This window comes from Malaya genurostris, chromosome 2 (genome assembly GCF_030247185.1).
Source record: "Malaya genurostris strain Urasoe2022 chromosome 2, Malgen_1.1, whole genome shotgun sequence".
In the NCBI taxonomy this organism is placed as follows: Eukaryota; Metazoa; Arthropoda; class Insecta; order Diptera; family Culicidae; genus Malaya; species Malaya genurostris.
Genome location: NC_080571.1, coordinates 121,848,201 through 121,869,200, shown reverse-complemented (window position 1 = coordinate 121,869,200; position 21,000 = coordinate 121,848,201). Strand labels below are relative to the sequence as shown.

At 34.9% G+C, this 21,000-nt stretch overlaps 2 protein-coding genes across 6 annotated transcripts in view; one reads left to right on the top strand and one right to left on the bottom strand.

Moving 5' to 3' along the window:
- Positions 1–6,955: 6,955 nt before the first annotated feature.
- Positions 6,956–21,000, bottom strand: part of LOC131433085 (uncharacterized) — a 93,239-nt gene continuing 79,194 nt past the window's right edge. For all 5 annotated transcript variants that reach the window (XM_058599865.1, XM_058599861.1, XM_058599866.1 and 2 more), the window contains 12 exons: positions 20,765–20,947; positions 20,513–20,703; positions 20,105–20,455; positions 19,822–19,913; positions 10,130–10,229; positions 9,945–10,067; positions 9,534–9,881; positions 8,960–9,465; positions 8,754–8,893; positions 8,572–8,693; positions 8,293–8,507; positions 6,956–8,234 (listed from right to left, as the gene is read on the bottom strand). In XM_058599865.1, coding sequence (XP_058455848.1) covers positions 7,990–8,234; positions 8,293–8,507; positions 8,572–8,693; positions 8,754–8,893; positions 8,960–9,465; positions 9,534–9,881; positions 9,945–10,067; positions 10,130–10,229; positions 19,822–19,913; positions 20,105–20,455; positions 20,513–20,703; positions 20,765–20,947 — 2,616 coding nt within the window. In that variant the 3' untranslated portion in view covers positions 6,956–7,989. The remainder of the gene's footprint in view (positions 8,235–8,292; positions 8,508–8,571; positions 8,694–8,753; positions 8,894–8,959; positions 9,466–9,533; positions 9,882–9,944; positions 10,068–10,129; positions 10,230–19,821; positions 19,914–20,104; positions 20,456–20,512; positions 20,704–20,764; positions 20,948–21,000) is intronic.
- Positions 15,411–17,996, top strand: LOC131433087 (uncharacterized). Its single transcript, XM_058599873.1, has 6 exons — positions 15,411–15,781; positions 15,843–16,037; positions 16,312–16,480; positions 16,779–17,069; positions 17,140–17,356; positions 17,412–17,996. Exons 1-6 carry the CDS (start codon positions 15,612–15,614, stop codon positions 17,645–17,647), a joined length of 1,278 nt encoding a protein of 425 aa, XP_058455856.1. The 5' UTR covers positions 15,411–15,611; the 3' UTR covers positions 17,648–17,996.

Genomic DNA, 21,000 nt, shown 5'->3' with positions numbered 1-21,000 from the left:
TATGGTGGACACGCTCTTACTCAATAGACTGTATGATCATTTTTATGTGACACACTAAAACAAGGAATATGTCGAATTCGTTTCGATGATCATTAGAAAAAGCTGTTCTTGGAGGAAATTTTTTTTTGCCTTTAGTTATGTTACCCAAGTCAACGTCGTTTAAAGAAGTGATTGTTATTTAAGGTGTGTATAGTACCTGTAATCTTTGCATAAGTCACTCCAGATGAAAAAGGTGGCAATTTTTTCTAACTTGCTGTTTGTTATTTTGCGTTTAGTCGACCCCATTTTCTATGTAGTTTTTATAAATAAAACAATACTTATTTTTTTAAAGTTTTATTGTCGAGTTTACAAACCATTATTTAGTCATAAAAATATCGTAAATGTTATCAGAATAAATAAGTTCCACGTAGGGGGAGTCCTTCCGTATCCTTTATTTTTACCCTTAGACATAGTACTTTTCTGGGAGGGGTCGGATAGTTATCGAAGTATATAAATTAAGTAGACGTATATTGTTTGCTATTTGCTTCGGTGCAAAACAAAAAAGTGTTCTGCAAATAGCAGAAACTTTACATCTGCTTAGCGGTTTATGTTGAACTGCTAGGTAATATAACAATTACAAAGCATTGAAAAAAATCTGAATAATTATTTGTCCTCAAAAGGGCTTACTTTGATGCATATATTATCTGAAAACACAATTGCAAAGTTTCAAAGTCGTAATTCGAATGTTTTCAGAGATATAGTTATTTGAATTTCCTGGCGCTCAGTTATTTCTTTGTAGCACATAGAGACAAGGCACTTCGGTGCAAAAAGTGTATATGCAAATAGCATTAACTTTACGTCTGCTCAGTGGCTTATGTTGGACCGTAAGGAGGCGTAAGCAGTTCAGCATAAACTGCTGAGGTACTGATGAGCCGAAGTCGAATCGTAGAAATTACGCAAATAGTGTCAAAATCACAGGTAACATTTTTGACAATTAAATTTACATCTTGAATGTTCTACAGATCAATAATATTACCTTTCTTTCATTATGTATTAATATCTGAAATGGATAACAAAAATGCTTGAGACAAGTCAGTCTCCTGATCAATTTGATATAAAGAAGAAATTACGATTTTTTTTCTTCATTTCATTTTGTTTTTTTTTATTTGGCTCAAATTTTGCTTACCCAATTAGACCCAAAAATAAAAATTTGAGCAGGGCATTAGCAAAAAATCCTTGGAAATTTTCAAAAGAATGTATATTTAAAAATGGTTTTCCGATTGATTTGGTGTTTTCAACAATGTTCTATGGGATTATTTGGTATATAGGGAGAAGTTCGTAACAAAAAACTATTGTATTTTTTTTCTTTCAAAATTAGGAAGATTATTGAAATTTGTTTTAAATGAAAACGGTGCTAATTGAATTTTTGCAGAATATTACTGTTCCTAAGATAGAGTCTCAAAAATAAGACTAGTGCCAAAGTAGTAAACTGATTATGAAAGTTATCCTTTTCGGTCATGGCGAATGCTAATGTAAAATTTATGTCAAAACAAAATATACAAAAAAACCGACATTCTCTCTATATCGTTTGGATGTAGCCAGTTATACGACAGTTCAACACCGATTATTAACTGTTTATATAGAACATTGACTAAAATCGCCATCTTTCGGATCGCGATATCTTTGCTTAGGCTCTAATACAATACAATATCTTCGCTTTGACTCTAAGAAGAAATACCGCAAGAAAAACGAGTTTGGAAATTGTTCAATACTGTGGTTATAGCGACGCAAAAAATTGAAGCGAATGTTACTATTTTCATCTTACCCTAAAAGTAAATCTACCTTCTTTTCTATTCCAAAATCTGTTTTTCATGTGTCATCTTATTTTTGCAAGATCTCGGAAACTTTTTTTTTGAATTACTCAACAGATTTAATTTCGTATAAAAATGGGCTTATTAGAATGTTTTATAAAACAAAAAATTCTCTTTTCCACTATAGTAGATTTAAAGGGAAGTCTGTTTTGGATGACACAATATTGTCGTATTGTAGTCTCGCCAACACAAAATTTTCGATTGTTATACCACCAGAATTGACGGCCTGTCATACGAGATTTCTTAACGGACTTCGATAGGTTCATGTATTTGAAAATCTCTACCCTCTTTCCTCATCCAGTTGTCGTAGAATATTTCTGTTCATGAAGCTGTTCAATGTTTGTCTGGACATAAGTGTCATCATTCTGTGTCAATCAATAAATCTTGTTTAGCACTTTCGTACTGCGGACGACTTGTTTTTCCTATCGTCTCAATTTGTCGCTTGCTTGCGATATCTCGGAAGGAGAGGTTGGGGTTCCGGTTCACAAAAACACTCCTAGACCATTCCATTTCTTCGCTTATGCTTCACCGTGCCTAGAATGAGACCCAAACCGCACCGTACCTGATTCTGCCGTTTTTTGTTGAACACCTAGAATTTTGATTCGTTCGTCTAGAAATCGGTTTTATAAAACTCTAGCGGCTTATCAGAATGATGCTCAACTAACTCATGCCGTTTGGAATTGTACCGGTAGATAAATGGCGCTCCCAGGAAACTTTGTCATTGGAGCCCTTAAGTATGAGACGGAGACAAACAGATCGATCGTAATAATTAACTGACGAGTTTCTAAGATATTTGACATAGAAAAATTTCTCCTGTTTTGAGGTATTTTCAAGGCGGACTTGCAAAGTTACGCGGTTTTCTTGTTTTGTCTTAGAAATGCATGAAACGTCGAGATCTGGTGTTATCCCGAAAGTTATGCAGTCTCAAATTGCGCTAAGCTAAATTCAACATTGTATATGGGGCATTCCACGCGAAATCAGTCACCCAAATTTTTTTTTCATCGAACTATTTTTTTTCGGTAAAGAATTCGAAAATATTCGACACATATTTTTTTATTTCAATATGGTACGTGGAATTTTCGAGATATGTGTTTTTGAAGTTTCGCGTTTACAAAAAAGAGCCTTTTTTCAACAGCCGACACTGTAAAATCTAATAAAGATACAAAAACTCTTCCAAGACATGAAACGTCTTTTCCTTAGCTTTCAAATAAGCAATTCCATGAACAACCTTTAAAGTTAGTTTCATGACAAAGTTAAAAATTATTGAACAAATAAAAAAAAATTCAAACTTGGACCTATTTTTTTTATTTTAGTTTAAAAAGGAGCCTTAGGGGCTTAACTCAATCTTGGCAAATTTTCAGAGTGGAAAGATTAACACTTTCGGAGCAGTGAGTTTTTCAATCACGACCCGCAGGCGCGGAGTGTAACGCCACGCAACTCGCTCGAATACGGACTTAACTTGTTGATACATGTTGCGTCACTGATCGAATCCTAACTTTGACAGTTTATTGTTAGCAATGTTTCAGTTAACATCGTGGTGTAAAAATGAGTTCAAAAATCAAAAACATTCGTTGCGTCGAGTTTCTTCTTCCCTTCTTGAAAAATTCGATTTTTGGCAAGCAAATGATGTTTTGACGGTTCACACAAAATTGTTTGACTTCAATTATTAGTTCAGGGGAAAATTGTTTTTCTGTAAAATATGAATATTCATATTTTTTCAATATAAAGACATCAAAAGTTTGATAAAAAAAAATAGTTTTTACTTCTTGTTCTCGGAATCATAATAATGCTTTTTCCCACGAGACTCCCCACTTTTGTAACAAAATATCTTGATGTATGGACTGTCTTACGAATACTCCAGTTTTTTTGGCAAAACTTTTTTGTTTCAATTCGGTAAGATAACCGGAAGGCTAATATAGTTCATTCTAAAAAGGCAATCGATATTTTTAAATTTGAGAAATGCAATGTTAAAATGTAAGTAATATAGACACATTGTCTTCAGTGTCATCAGTCTCAGAGGATTCAGAATCTATGATCACTATTGCATCAACAGAATTTTTCCTCACAGCTGAATAGTGAGAATTGCATCATTTCGCAACTTTTACAAAACTGTATGTCATCACTATTTCAATACTCACGTAAATCCTTTGAACATATTTTACTCGCTTTCTACTTATACGGTGCACACAAAACATCATTTGCTTGCAAAAAAAAACGAATTTCTCAAGAAGGTAAGAAGAAACCCGACGCAACCAATGTTTTTGATTTATGCTAATTTAAGTCTTGACGATCTTAACTAAAACGTTGCTAACAATAAACTGTAAAAGTTAGGATTCGATCAGTGGCGCAACATTTATCGACAAGTTAAGCCCGTATTCGAGCGAGTTGCGCTGCGGTACACTTTACGCCTGCGAGTCGTGATTGAAAAATTCACTGCTCCGAAAGTATTAATCTTTCCACTCTGAAATTTTGCCAAGATTGAGTTAAACCCCTAAGGCTTTTTTTTCAACTAAAAAAAGAAAAAAATAGGCCTAAGTTTAATTTTTTTATTTGTTTAATATTTTTTTACCTTTTTTCATGGTATTAACTTTAAAGGTTGTTTATGGAATTGCCTATTTGAAAGCTAAGGAAAAGACGGACTTTTCATGGCTTGGACGAATTTTTGTATCCTCATTAGATTTTACAGAATAGGCTGTTGAAAAAAGGCTCTTTTTTGTAAACGCGAAACTTCAAAAAAACATATCTCGAAAATTCTACGTACCATATTAAAAATAGAAAAATACGTGTCGAATATTTACAAGTTCTTTACCGAAAAAAAAAATTTAGATAGATAAAAATAGATTTAGACAACCTTTAAAGTTAATACCATGAAAAAAGGTAAAAAAATATTAAACAAATAAAAAATTTTTAATTGGCTGATTTTGCCAGGAATGCCCCATATGTTTCTGTTGAATTTGTTTCCGTCGATACGGGACTGTAAGCGAATACCGTGGTTGCTAAGTACAACGAAGCATGCTTAGTTTCGTCCTGTCAATTGGACTTTCACTTCATGTGTTTTCATATGCAGGGTAATTTAATTTGTAACACAATTTCCCCGGTTAGGAGTTAGCTACGGGTTCAAGTCCCGTCATTTTCGCAGTTTTCATTACATCATTGTGTTCATATGGCAATTTTCCAATCTGTTTTCCCCGTTAGTTACTGATCATATTTTTCTTTAGTTTTGAGGTTTTTTTATGCGAATTTCTATAGTTACGTGTTTTTTACACGGATTTACGAAGTTACGCGATTTTTTTTGCTCGGTTTTTTTACGCGATGCATATCCTCCGTGACCTGGAAGGATTCTTAGTGTCAGTAGGATCCATTGTACTAGTCATGCAATGATTCTGTACGCTAAGAATCGGCTGCGAAGTCTGTTGAAACAGAAAGGCCAAATTCCACAAATTGATGTTATGCCAAGACTTCTCTTCTCATATCCCCCGCGTATAAAGAGACCTGTCAGGATTGAGTCAAACGCCTAAGGCTTCTTTTTTCAACAAAACAAAAAGAACAAATTTAGGCCCAAGTTAGAATTTTTTGATTTGCCTATTAATTTTTAACTTATTTTCATTGAATAAACAATAAGATTGTTTTTTTTTTTGAATCGCTTATATGAAAGCTAAGGAAAAGACGCACATTTCATATCTTGGACGAAATTTTGTATCTCTATTAGATTTTCCAGTAGAGGCTGTTGAAAAACGACTTTTTTGTGAACGCGGAACTTTAAAAAAAAATCGATAGACGAATATCTGTGAGGCATTCCAATACAGGGTGTTCCATGAAAAATTTCGAATTTGAAAATGCAATAATAAAAAAAAAACGGTTTTATAGATTTCAATGATTATACATTTTGTGAAAGGTTGATACGTCAAATTGCAGCTTGCTGATTTTGCACTATATTTTTTATTGATATCTTCTCACATTTCTGAGAATGATACATATTTTAAGGACATGTTAAAACGGGTAGTGGAAACCGCAATTGTTTTGCAAATTTGTTCCTAAGTGCTTTGTAAACAACTGGCTCTAAAAGCTTCTTGACTACCCTCAAACTATCAACTTCACCTATCACATTATATTGTCTTCATTTAAGCGTCTTAGTAAGCAAAAAACTATAAAACCCATGCTTTCAGTCCTGTTATTTATTACTCAGATCATGAAAAGATACACATTTCGTCTACTACTTGAAGGCATCTTCTGTGTCTAAAAAAAATCTAATTTAAGTCTTTCAACACATATAACGATACGTTTTAAGCACCAACAAGTTGTAGTACTAAAATTTTCGCTAATTGTGCGCAACCGCCGGAGCGATAGTCACTTTCTCTTGGTCACTTCACACACATTGAATTTATGGAAAAAATTAACCAAATACATTAATTTCGGGTATACCGGATCTCAGTTCCCGGTTCCGGAAGCACCTGAAAAAGTGATCCGATTTTCACAAACTTAGATTTAAATAAAAGGTCTTATCGTCCCATACAAAGTTCCGGAATTTCATTTGGATCCGACTTCCGGTTCCGTAATTACTGGGTGATATGCATAAAAATATGAAAATAATGTCACTTTTTTTCGGAGATGGCTGCACCGATTCTCACAAACTCAAATTTAAATGAAAGATCGTCTGGTCCTATACAAAGTTCCGGAATTTCTTAAGATGACATAAGAATATCCCAATTTTCATTCGGATCAAACCCCTGGATCTGGAGGATGCTTAGTATAAAAATGTCAATTTCAAGAATACTTTGTAAGCAAATAAACCATTGATTGTCGCATAAATGATTTGCTGAGTTTCATTCTAGTCCGCTTTCGGTTCCGGAAGAAGCAAACAATAGAAATCAAATGTGATAAAATAGAGCTCACTTCACTTTCTCACATATGATTAAATAGATTTTCACTTAAACTTAAATTCAGATGTGCAACATAAATATTCAAAAATCTTTTCTAAACTTTTTTAAGTTATAGCATTTCGGGTAATTTCTGCAGTAATATTTAGGAGAAAATAAATAATATGAGAAGACATCATTATACCACTAGGTGGATTAAAACAGGATTTTTTTTATAGATAACAGCAATTTCTTTTTATTGATCATACATTATAACTTTTATTTCAATTGTTTGTATGCATTTTGACGATCACCTGTATACATGTTCATTTTTGTTTATAAATAAGTTATCGTTTATCTAATGATACTAAGCATCCGATTACGCCAATAAAATTTGTTATATATTAGCTAAATATAAATTTCTCTGACATAGAACTATGTGTTATCCCTTCAGGTATTTTGAACAATGATATTGTATCTTCAGCTAATAAGATGAACCTTGGGCTTACGTTCTTGGAATATTCACTATATTTGTTGTATCATCGCGAAAACGCCATGTTTACATAGAAAATTACAAACATCGTAAAGGTTGTATAAATGATCTGTACACGATAACATGTTTTCAGCGGGAAATGTTGCCAACTAGCCTAATAACCAAATTCATACGAAACGATTGAGTTTGTTGTATATTTATACCATATGCCTTGTTTTTGGTATTTGTATATTTTATCATTACAATGTGCAGTTATTAAAGTTTTCTTCTACGTTAAGTACAAGTAATACTTCAACAGTCATAAAAGTGTTTCAAGTAGTACGTTATGAATGGTATCAAGGGTTGAGGTTTCGGATTATAATATATGCACTAGAATTGTTTCCAAAAATCTCCCCTGTGTTCTGATGGATGAAACCTTTCTTTTCTTGTTTGTGCATTTTAAAATTTTCATTTAGGTTTAGGCCATTTTAAAAACTAACATTAGACTAAGTAACAATTTTATTAATTTCAACATCCATACATTTCCGACATGCCAAAACCTCGTGCAAATATATTATTCTTTAGATACTTATGTCTGCTTTGGAATTGTAGCTACATGTGAATCTTTATTGTCGAAGGATTTATAAAATAAAATGTTATTATTCGAACTCCGGGTGCTACTAATCTTTTCTACCAATGTTTTATCTCGCAAGTCCTGCTTGCCAATTTTTATGATTTTATACTAAACGAAAGGCATAGTGAGAGGAATTGGCTTCATCCGTTACTAACAACAGAAAATGCAGCTGTAACACTAGATTTGCCAAAGAAGTAAGTGATTGGTACTGTCCTCTCGTCCAGCAATTTCACTCATCGTGTTATTGCCAGTACCTCGGAAATCCTCATAACCATCACCACCAGAGATAACCAACAAATTAGGATTTGTTTTATTGTTCACTGAGTCTGATTTTCTATGGTTTGTCTTGGGAAAATCTGCACTATCTGGTGACTCGACAAATGTTAAAAATCTAACGTGTCCTGTATGGCCGTGTGGTATTCCTAGAAGGAGATCATTGCACCTTGATAAATATGATTGGGTAAATAAATCGATCAGTACCTGTCACCGCGGGAATAGGCGATCCTTTGCTAATATTCGAAGCAGCGATTGTGAGCAAAACGCCAGCACTCGTCCCTACCCAAATTAAATCCTTACACGCTAGTAAGGATGTCACTCGCAAACAGGCAGCTTTATGTTGTCGAATTATGTCATCACAGTTGGATAGCATTTTATTAACAGATGGTGCTAAATTGACTTCGAAAATAATTTCAAAACTAAAATAATAAAGAAATTATTAATATTTTGTTTTATTATTCTTAAAATATTTCTTGGCTATACCTTTCATGATGACAACACTTGATAAGCGCTGAATTCTGCACCGATATCCAGACATAGTCATTCAATGCTGTCATATTTGTGACTGGCTTCGAATCAATCGAAATTTGTAAGTGGTTGTTGACCTATGAATATGATGTGACATTGGTAATCTAAACAGATACTATAGACATATTAATTATTACCTGTAGTGTTGTTGTATTCAGCACTTTGATGCACCCCTGAATCGCACACCATAGTTTTCCTTGAACGCTTAAAAGCTTCGTAACAGGACTTGTAACAGTCCCTATGGATACTGTCAGGGGCGTCGTAGTATTCCAACCATCTGTAATGAAAAAGCAACTCGTCAATTTTCATTGCTCATCCTCAGTGGGGACAAATGAATACTCACTATGATCCCTTGTATAAACGCATATATCGCCATTTGCTAGCGAAACAAAAACTTTGTTACATAAGTATAAAATGGAGTATACTGCACTAATATGTGGAATCTTGATCTTGTTTTTCTTTATTCGAATATTATCGGTACAGTTATACACGTGAATGCAACCGTCCTCTGTACCGAGCCACATTGTTGATTGCTGCACATCGGCCTCTTCAGAGTTCGATTCTTGGGGGCGATGTACTACAGATAACTGGATCTGTTCTGTTGAGGCAGTAGCTTGTGTGGGACTGATCGATCGTTCAGGTTGACTTTCTGTCTCCGAATCTTCGCTGGAGCTATCCGAATCAAGCTGTATATTACTGGAATTCTTCTCACTAGTGATGTTATCATCAGCTAGTTTCGTACACCGTTTATCTCTGGGCTTAGAAACCGAATTGACTATCGAATTAATTGTGCTAGCTATGGACGCCGGCGGTTCCTGGATCGCAGTGTGGACATTGCTTGCCGTATGACTAGAAAATCAAATGAACGTTGATTGCAGCCCTTTTTATACAAGACAACAAAATAATAAAAATTGTACCTCTCATCCGACGCAGGAACGGAAGCCACGCAGAGTATTCTGGCGTTACATACGCCATTACAGCTGGTAACAGTGGGTTCTGGTACCAAACTGAGCACACACACTTGTCCGACGTATCCGTCACTGTTACACACCCAGACATCACGCTGAATGCCAAGTGTTGGCGAGGCACAAGTGAACTGAAGGCCAGCTCTGGTTTTTCTTATTGGTACAGACACGAGAAATTCGGGCACCTGGCTTCGTTCGACGCTGCTCGCAAGTTTATGTTTGGCCTCCGTAAATGCCTCTTCCCATTGGGTTCTCTTGTCGGGCTTAGAAAACACCACAGTCATATTTTGGATACCATTTCTGTAATAAAGAATTGCTCCATAAATATTTTATGTAACGAGGAACATATATAGAAAAGATTACGATGATTTCAGGGTTAATTCTAAAATATTCAGTTGAGCATCATTGGTCTGCCGCTCAGACAGTTGCCGCTGTACTTCCCGCTGTAACTCTCTAATGGATTCCTCAAGCAGTTGGTGGGTACATCTGTAGACAAAATATCAGTGATAAATTTCGAGTAGTACTTTTTTTAATTTTTTTATTAATACCTCAAACTTGAAGCTAACTCCAACATTTGGGATAATTTATTTGAATCCTCCGATAGATGTTCTATTTCTCTCATTATACGTCTGATGTTCTCATCTTTGGCTATGGAAATAGTGAAATGAAAAATTGTGTTTTATTTTTAATATCGATTCGTAGTGTTTTTTTCTAGACAAAGGAAGGTTGACAAGATCAAATTTGTTGTGTATTTGATTTTGAATACCCAGTATCTGATAAAGTTTCGAAAATAGTAAAAAAATCCATCAGTTCGTGTTGAACTGCTATGGTGCACTAACATGTAATGTGATCTAGCTTCGACAGAGGATGATTCTGGTTACCTACAGAATCGTAGCACTAGTCTTGCAATTGATCTGTACACTGAGAAATATCAAAGCATTACTTTAACTGACGAGTAGATGACAAAACATAGATAAATATTAGTTGAGATTAATTTAGGACGGCTTGTCCCTTTGGTGAAGTACCGGGCTTCAAATCAAGAAAGAGGGTTGTGTGAAACAATTTCTGACTTGTCTGCAATTTGATGAAAATTTTCCTAAAGCTCCATCAAAAACAACAGAACTTATGTTTATTCTGAATTTATCTGAATTAGTAACTACAGGCGAAAGATTGGTCATACTGAAGGGTGTTTTTTGGGGTTTTCTGATTTGATAATTTTTTTTGCTGATTTAAATAAAACACATGCCAAATTATGAAATAAATAGCAAATTTTTGTCGTGAATACGACTTACTTTACTATGGGGCGCCTTTTCAAAAGGTAACCTCTGAGAAAGTGATAAGTTTTGATTGTGAATATCTCTTGTTGTACCTAACGAATCAACATAATTTTTGCTACATGCCATCGAAAATATGATCACAATTTCATGATAAAATTTTAAGTTGTGTGACATAATCTCAAATAATTCAAAATTAAACTTTTCTGAAATGTTTGGTATAAACGAGTATCAAAGAGGATAGTTCATAAGACGCGTTTGTCTTTCTCGTATTTTTAAAGCTCATAACTCAGTGATCTGTGAAGGGATTTATATAATCTAACTACCAATTGAATCGAAATTTTTCAACTGAAACGTGTTTAGCAACAGCATTGAAGTATTTCAATAGTACACTGTTGAAAATTCTGTCTCATTTGACCCATGTCAACATTAGCCAATCAGAACGCGTTCTGAGAAAGAGAACAAAATATCTGCTGCTGTACAACAAATCGTTCGAGAAAAATGTTCCGAACAGTGCTTAATATCGTAGTGAGTTCCACAATTTGGTCCTTCTGAAAGGCAGGAATGAATCCCGTACAGCATCTTAATAGTTTCTTTCAATGAAACAATATTCTATATGCTGCTATTTTCATAGTCGTTAGGACCGCTCATTAGTGAAAAAGCTACAAAAGAAACCTCCTAACAAAAGTTTGGATCAGTTTGGATTCTATCGCCACTACGAGAAGATGTATTGTATGTCGTTTGCAAAACTAGTTCCGCTTCCGACAAGAGCGATTACGTCACAGCTGCTAGTCGTTTGCATTGGTGAAAAACAACGAAAAGAGGACAACGGTGGGAAGCATCACACAAAATTAGCCGTTCTAATGGCTCTAAAAGTTCTTTAAAGAACTATTAGGATTTCTTCTTCTCAAATCGAAGGTAAATATCCTCAGTTTAGTGCAAATCTAGAGAAGTTTGATAGATTGGGGGCACTTTTCGCTGTGTGAAATTCATAGTAATCGAGATCAAGTGAAGCCTTCTTTGTTTTTCGAAAAATGTGAAAAAGGGGAATGCTTGCATAATGCATACAATTGATCAACTAATTTATATTCGGAAGTGTCAAGGAACATGTCAGTAGTTTTCGTATTCACGGCATCCAGTAATGTCTCTGACATTACCCACCCGCCTTTTTTTTATTTGGTAGACAATTTTGTATTATTTAACATTTAAATATGATTTCGGACATTCACGGTAAGGTTGACAAGATCAAATTCCTTCCTCATTTTTGAAGAAATAAGGACCGATGATTCTACTAGCCCTTAGACCGCACCAAACAGTACGTTTATAAGAATGCATTGAAAATTTTTGAACGGCGTGTGAATTTTCTTTGCAATTAAGCTTGTTATCCATTCAGCCAAAAATACGCCTCTTCCCTGAAGAGAATTTTGCGCTAGAAACACTGATGTTGAAAATAATTTTTCACGATTTGGAAGCGTTCTTCTGGAGTTAACTTATGTATGATGACTTGCCAAGCAATACTGAGTAGAGACGTCATTTTACACTGTCAAAACAACTTTCAGACCATAGAGTAATCCCTATTGAAAAAATACTCTTTATGACAATGAATCATCTTTTGTTTGTTCATTTGTTTTAAATATTTCAAATATTTCCAAGAAGAAGGAGTCACAATAGTAAATTCAATCTCACGTTAAATTTCGATAAAACTCTAAAATTTGAGATTTTTTTAGAATTTTTCGATTATGTTTTATTGCATTTATTATCTGCAATTATTGGAAATACAGAGACGAGTTGTTTTTTTATTTTTTATTTCAATGTTTTCATTTGATTTACAAACCGCTTTGCATATGGGATGTGATATTCGGAACTACATTTCTAATCCATCTCTCATCACATCAAGTAAGCTAGCCTCAAGAAAGTGAGCTTGACTTCGAAAAATCGTTAAAGCTCTACAAGTACATTTTACTAAATTTGAGTGATTTCACTTAAAGCAATGTGTAAAGTCCTTTTTCATACGGTCGTATTATATTACACACTCAAATCAAATCGTGCTATAATTTTTTTTCACATATGACCTACTACCTGAATCAAAAAGTTCCCGGAATCACCACCGTGTGGCGCTCTCAGTCACCCGATTAGATTTTTTTAGGTTGCCACATCTGTCATTGATATTCTATCAAATGTTCAGCTTGATACCTGTAAATTTGTAAAAGTTACGCTATATTGAGTACATCTGCGATTGTACGTGTCCTTGAATTTGTACAATTTCATGCAAAAAAACGTCGCAAAAGACATGATTTTCAAGGCTGAATCTGACCCAACATTCATAAAACGGATTATTACTGGAGACGAGACGTGGATTTACGAGTATGACACGCAATCCAGACATCAAGCGAGTGAATGGCGAACACCGAATGAGTCGCGACCGAAAATAACCACGTCGTTCTCAGTCGAAAAAGAAGATGATGCTCACAGTTTTCATCGATTACAAGGGTGTTGTGTATCACAAGGCCAGACAGTCAGCAAGGAGCATTATTTGGGTGTTATGAGACGTTTGCATGAAGCAATTCATCGAAAAAGACCAGATTTGTGAGCAAACAACTCGTGGATCATCATGACGCACCGTCACATAATGTTATTGTGATCCGTAAACATTAGGCTAAAAATGAAACGAATACTATTCAGCAACCACCGAATTCACTTGATTTTGCTCCCTGTGACTTTTTCCTACTCGGTCGATTAAAAAACCGCTCCGTGGAACGCGTTTCAGCGCCCGAGATGAGATTATGCAAAAATCGCAGATGGCTCTGATGGCCATACCGAAAACTAAATGTAAAAAATATTTCGAGGATTGGATCAAAGCGCTGGCATAAGTGTTTTGCAGTCTATGGGGAGTACTTTGAAGGGGACAATGTCGATTTTGATGAATAATCTTGAATTTTTAATTTTATGAATAAATTCCGGGAATGTTTTGATCAAGGTGGTATTTTCTGTCATATGTGAATGGAAGAGATATTGAGAGTATTGTGACGTTAATCGAACTCACATGTTTTCTTATTAAACAAGCTGCACCGATGCTTTGTTTAGTATTTACATGACAAACTAGGAATTGTTCCAAAAATATGCAAAAGGAAAAAGAATTATCCAGTCCGAGTAGAGCATGGGATCTTTAAAGTGTCGAGTATGAAACTGAATGGAGTTGCATTGATTTTTCAATTATGTGATTTCACAATAGAGTTTTTTTTATATGAAGAAGAATATATAAGAAAATTGCATTTTGTTTCATACCTCGAGCTGTTAATTTTATGTTCGTAATATTTTTATTATAACTATCCGAATTGTCCTAGGTGTGTTACATTCTTATTATTTCTCGTAGTTTTTATGTTTTCAGTGAAGTTAAACATGTTTGCTTCCATTTGTCTTTTTCGAAGGATAATTTAATATAAGGTTAAAGTACAAAGTACAAAACAGCGAAACATAGGTTAAGACGGTGCGCAGGGAAACGATACTACTTCCTTATAACGACCACATATATTTGTCGTGATTGCTAAAATAATGATCACATTTATTAATCAAAGGGATCATTTAACATAGTATGAAACTAACTGTTTTTTTAGATCATGCGGTCCATTGTGAATTTCTAATCGTACTTGCTATACACAAGTCATATCCGGAAAATTGATCTATTTTATCGGCTGCATACATTATATTGAAGATTTTATGGAAAAATATTCTTACATTTACTATATATTAGAGAATCGAGAGTGACCATCAGACCATCTATTCTCTTTTTGCGCCTTCACAAAGTGTCTAGCTGATTGTGGTCACTAGGTAATGACTGATCAACTCGTACTGTAAGATCAGATTGTTGCAATAGAAGTTGCAAGCAGTAGAATTACACCATATGGAAAGGGAACGCCAAGTTTCTCATATAAAAACATCCGTTGATTTAAATACTCGTTTCAGCAGTCTCATTACGATTCCTTGTTTATGGTGTATTATCGTATAATGCTAATGAAAGATTGTTCAGAAAAAAATTCTAAGCGACATAAATACGTAATATTCGCTATTTTCTAGGTATTGAAAAATACTAAAATACAATTTTGCATCATATGGATGGTAGTCAAGCGGTAGCCCTGTCAGGAAAATTGATCAAATCAATGTTTCCAATAAAATTTCTTCGACACCCTTATTGTTGTAGTGTTTCTGCGAGTAACAGTTGAAATAATGATTTATATGTGATATTTTCACATATCACATTTTAATGCAACGAAAAACTTGATTGGTTGTAATACATTAATCTATATAACGCACATGAGATTATAAGGATGATGCATAAATCCAATGCGATCGTCGCGTGACACAGTATATGATAACAAGAGGTGATAAAATAATCATTCCTGGCGTTGCCGCCAATCGCGTATGACATATTGAGTTCAATCTAAGTCTATGAACATTTGGAACAGTTATGCTAGTGTAACTGATGCATAGGGTAAGAGTAATTTTGACTACAAATGTTCTCTACCATCTAGAAAAGGTTAAGTACCACTTTGCAACATAACACCATTCAAAAGTAGTGTGATAACATATCGAAACACATTATAACGATTTCTTAGGATCGGTGAATTGTTTTATCTTGCACGTTCTGATAACCACATTGAAAGGTATTGCAGCAGTATCTAGCTTATTGGCGAGCCATCATCATCGATGCCTAATCAGTTTGCCTTTTGAAGTTGTTGAGTGCAGTTCCACATTAAATATGCCAAAGACACAGGAAACGAAATTTGTCAATTCGCTGTTTTTAACCAATCTAATTCAGTCACAGTATGCAGAAACTGAGGTTAAAATTAAAACCTACGACGTGGAACCAGCTACAGCAGAAATCAATGACCCGTTTGCCCGATCCTCGATGAATAGGATTCTTGTTAAGTAGGTTCTAATTTATTTGCACCTCTGTTATTATTTCTCTAAATAATGCTTCAAATTCTAGGTATGTCTCTAAAGAGAATTCAATGGGAAACCTTATATCTTTTGTGTCCAAAATCAAACCGACAGAAGGAAAACTTGCTGAGGAATTCAAGAAAAGTGACATATTTGATAAGGAAATATTCATATACAGAACTGTATTACCGAAGTTAGGGACCATTATTTCAAATCTTGGAGGCACAATTGAACTGGCACCTCAGTAAGTGATAGTCAGCTGACTATGAATGAGTTATGTAATGACTTGAAGTAGCTCGTATGTGTAATTATCTAACGCTCCCAGTACAAATCTAATCAGTTGTCAATTTATACCGATATTACCCACTTCTATTGATATGCTAAACTCAAAGGGTATGATATAGATATGATAGCATATGAGTTCGTCACGACAATCGATAACAGCTACCGGTGTGCTTATCAGGCGCCGAGGCAATAATTGATGTAAATACAAATTATATTCACTAACTTTTTTCCAGGCTGATCTATTGGTCGGATGTGTCATCCAACTTGTTGGTTCTGGAAGATTTAACTGTGCGCGGGTATAGTGTCGAGAACCAACAGCTGGGACTGAACATGGAGCAAAGTAAAATGGCTATCGAAAAACTAGCATTCTTTCATGCTGCTAGTGCAATATTAATAACTGAGGTAATTCATAGCTTTATGTGTTTATATGTGTTTATATGTTTTAAATAGATTATCTTCAAATAAGATTTCAGAACAGTCAAAATTATGAAGTAACCTATTTATATTTCATAGTCTGAATAACATTACAATTATACCTTCAAATACTCACAAAGTATCACCACAACACATAATATTTCTCAGTAACCAAGGATACTCCTTTCGACTCCAAGCCTTTGTGAAGATACATTGATTACACATTTCCTCAGAGGTTTTTAATTTTACTTCTAGCTATTTCGCAGTAATCTTTAAATCGTTTCAGAATCCCAATGAGCTGGCCAAATATGTCAAGGGTACATTTCATACCGATCACAAGGAGAAGTTAAAATATTTTACAAGTGCTCTAACAGTTATTGGTGAAAGTGCTGCAGAGCTGGGAATAAACTCCAACGTGGCAAATAAGCTGAAGGCACTGCCCCAAAAGGCGTTGCAAAAAGCAATTGACGCTTACGGTAGCGACTTCCAAGGATTAAAAGTACTCAATCATGGAGACTTATGGACCAACAACATAATGTTCAAATACAATCAAACTGAATTGGTTGATGCTGTTTTTGTAAGTGCATAGGAATGGAATGCATAATTCATCTATATTAAAATTTAACTTAATGTATTTGTGTCTACAGGTCGATTTTCAGAACTGCGTCGTTGGATCTCCAATTATTGATCTAGTTTATTTTCTGACATCCTCGCCGTCTTATGATGTACTGGAGAAATCGAAGGATGAGCTAGTTTATATATATCACGAAACGCTTTCATTACTTCTGCAGCGTTTGAATTACAAGAAAACTATTCCATCCTTAATCGACCTACAGGTGGAGTTGCTCAAACATGGTGCTCTGGGTAAGTTGAATATATTGCGTGTAGTATGGATTCTTAAACCATTTTTCTATTGTAGAAGTAATTTTATCACTAACAACAGCTCCATTTTTGCGTACCAAAAATGCACAGAATACTCCTGCTATGCAGCCAACACTTTACAATGATGGGCAATGTGTTGACCTGAAGCCTGTGCTTAAAGCACATGCCAGTCATCTCAACCATCAATTGAAGGATTACGAGCTGCGTGGTTTACTAGATTGGGGTGCAGTGGAGAGCAAGATTAAAGGATTGATGGGTCGTTTCCAGCACTAAATCATAATAATTCAATATCACAGATTATCTACTCTATCGACCAACGAACAAACTCAAAACTCTAATTTTCGCATTAGCTATGTTGAAACAGACATTAGCAGAGTTCTGAGGAAGCAATGCAGAATCTATTGTACTTTTTACGTTTGGTCGATTAGGAGTTGATGTGTTCGAAAAAGGTTTCACATCAAAGAAAAGGCCAAACTATCTGGTAGTTCTAAATTTTGTCTAAAGTCTTGCGTCCTTTTCAATTAGCTAATGTTCGAACCATCCATGTGTACGTAATTATATAATGAAATTGTTTGTGCTCTAGATTGTGTAGTAAATAAATAATGCATTGGTTATGAAATTACTTTCTAGCGTTTCTATTCGTTTGTCCGTCGACTTTTAATCCGAGGCCGGAGGGACGATTGTCATATACAATTCGAATCAGTTCGTCGAGATCGCAAAATGTCTGTATGTGTATATGAGTGTATGAATATGTACATGTAACAAAACTATACACTCGATTTTCTCGGAGATGGCAGGACTGATTTTCACAACTCAAATGAAAGGTCTTATGGTCCCATAGGCTATCATAGAGTTTTTTCTGGGTTCGGCATACAGTTTCGAAACAACAGGGTGAAGTATGTTTAAAATTTGCAACTAAATGCAATGCAAAAGTGGAAAAAATTATATACGTATGAACTTTCTGGTTCTGAATCAAGACAAGAAAAATCTTTGTAAGGTGCATACATACTAACAGATATTTTCCGATTTCGTGGAACTGAGTTGAATGATATGTAACACTAGGGGTCTCCGAGGCTCCGATCAAAAGTCTGGTTTTCCAGTAATTCAACATCCTTTCTATCTAGAAAGGCATAGAACAACGCGATTTGTCGGTTACTTCACAAATTATATTTTATCTCCGGAACCGGAAGCGACAGCCATTTGATTTTCAAATTTGACGATCTTTCAGATCGACGAAATCGGAAAATGTTCGCTTGTGTGTGCACCTTTCAAAGATAATTCTTACTACTCAATTTTCTCAGAAATGGCAAAACCGATATATACAAGCCTAAGCTCGTTTCAAAGCTGTTATTGGACCATTGTTCAAGTTCGAAGATCAAATCACTTTTGATTCCAGATATATAATGGTATAAGTGACATAACCGAAAACGCACGTTTATCTTTTCCACTCAAATTTCTTGGAGATGACTCAACGGATGTCCACAAACTAAGACTTGTTTGAGAGATACTATTGAGTCATTGATTTTGTTTAATGATTAATTGACTGTAAATTACAGACAGATTCGCAGATATAATGGTATAAGTGACGTAACCAATTAACCGCACATTTTTTATCGGTTAAATGTTCTTGATCATCTCTAATTTCGTTGAGCGGTAGTACTCAAAATTTTAAGCACCTTAAAAAAGTTCCTATGGAAAGTTGGAGCCATACTAAGATATTTGGTATCAAAAATAAATTTTCGATTTCAAAAGTCCCAGAGTAGATTTTTTTAATTTTTTTTATTCTCGAGATGGCACTAGATCTCGACGTTTCATGCAATTAAGATATTGGCATAAATATTTTTTTAGCGATTTCAGAAATTTCCCCCATGGTGATTTTTCAAGATCGAAAATCCGACTAAGCTCAAATTTTGCCAAGGTGCTTAAACTTTTAAGCACTACCGCTTTACGAAATTAAAGATGACCCAAAAATATTGACACCATTGATCTCGTTTTGAAGGGATATAGCAAACATTTCCGGTTCGGCGTAACTGACAAATCGCAGTAGAATCGATTTCGAAAGATTTAGACTCTTATGAAAGCTACTATTAGGTTGTTCGATAAACTCAATATACTAATGGTCGAGGATAGAATCCTATGAATGTTTTAATGAGACTGTGAGAGAAAGAAATTCAGGTGAATTAAGAAGGGATTGACCCATTTCTTCTCAATGTTCATTAGCTAGAATTAGATATACCTATATGTTGAAGACATTGGCTTAAAGGTTGGGAATTCTTTTCGAATGTTCATGTCGTCGTAACCAAAGAAGTCCAAAACAGAATAATTGGCACAGGTTGCATCGTAATTCATTGATAATACTTCCAGTAATCAGCAAATAATGCAATAGTTTGAATAATAAATAACAGTCACCAACTTATTCAACTTTTATTATTGATACTAATACTTACATTTAACAATTTCCAGATCATCCAGCGAAATTTTAGTTAAAAACTTATATTTATTTGTGTCCAAAGTTGACGCCACACTTCCTGGACAAGTTCTGTGGAAAAAAAGTCGTATTTTAATTCCAGACTGCGAGTTGTATTGTACATTTTAACGGATTGCTTGTTCGAATGAATTTCATTTCAATAACGACAAAAAATGATACCATGTGCGGAATCGTTTGTTCGAAAAATCAATCCATCTCAATGAGGAATAAGACATATGGTCATTACATATCTAAGCGCTTACATATTAGTCTTTCTGATCGTTCCGCTCCGTCGTTTAATACTGGTAATGACTAACAGATCGTTGAACAGGAAGAAGCCTCGTTCCTTCCGAGTCGCCTGTCCGGAAGGCATTGAGACGAGATCAAACAGCACGAAGGCGCGATCTGAAGTCACCAAATCGCTTATACCTTCGATGACACCTTCCAGTTCTCGTAACACAGTCTCACGCTGCCCGTTTTCTAATGCTTCCTTTTCTTTGCAATTGAGAAACACTAGAATATCGTGCACCAATTTTAAAGCTTCTTGTAACAATTTTTGATCCGGATGATCAATATCAGTGTGCTTAATCAGTCTTGATAATATCAACTCATAGCTGAAATGAAGATATGATTACTTCTAATTCATTTTGGGCAGCTATCTCAAAACATACTTGGGAAACTTTTGTACGGGTTTAATAAGTAAATTATCTAGTGATAATTTTCCTTTATGCTCGCGGGCCATGGCTTCTAAAAAACGTGCGAAAGCTGGACATTTTTGCCTGGTCGTGCGTATAGCATCCTTAGCACGGTTCCAATTGTTAACGAAAGAAGTGTATGTATCAAGTATTACAGGCCTTGAAAACTTCAACATATTCGTTAGGTATACAGCAAATATAATGAAACTATTTCATCTAAATACTTACTACATCTACAAAAGCGTCTCCAATTTTTTGTAGTGGATCCCAAGTATCCAGACGTCTTCGAAGTTCTTCAAGAAATCGTTCGTGAATATTTAGGATGGCCGGTACCATGAAAAAGATTTCATCTACTGTTTGAGTATCAACCAATCCGGCATTCTCCGGAGATTTGAGTTGGTTTAAGTATTTCTGTAAAGACGTTTACTTCTATGCAATATTCAGTTTTAAAAGTTCAAACAAAT

Coding starts and splice junctions, on each gene's coding strand:
- LOC131433087 (XM_058599873.1), top strand. CDS start 15,612: ATGCCAAAGACACAGGAAACGAAATTTGTCAATTCGCTGTTTTTAACC. Junction 15,782..15,842: donor ATGAATAGGATTCTTGTTAA/GTAGGTTCTAAT, acceptor TTCAAATTCTAG/GTATGTCTCTAAAGAGAATT. Junction 17,357..17,411: donor GCTCAAACATGGTGCTCTGG/GTAAGTTGAATA, acceptor TTTCTATTGTAG/AAGTAATTTTATCACTAACA.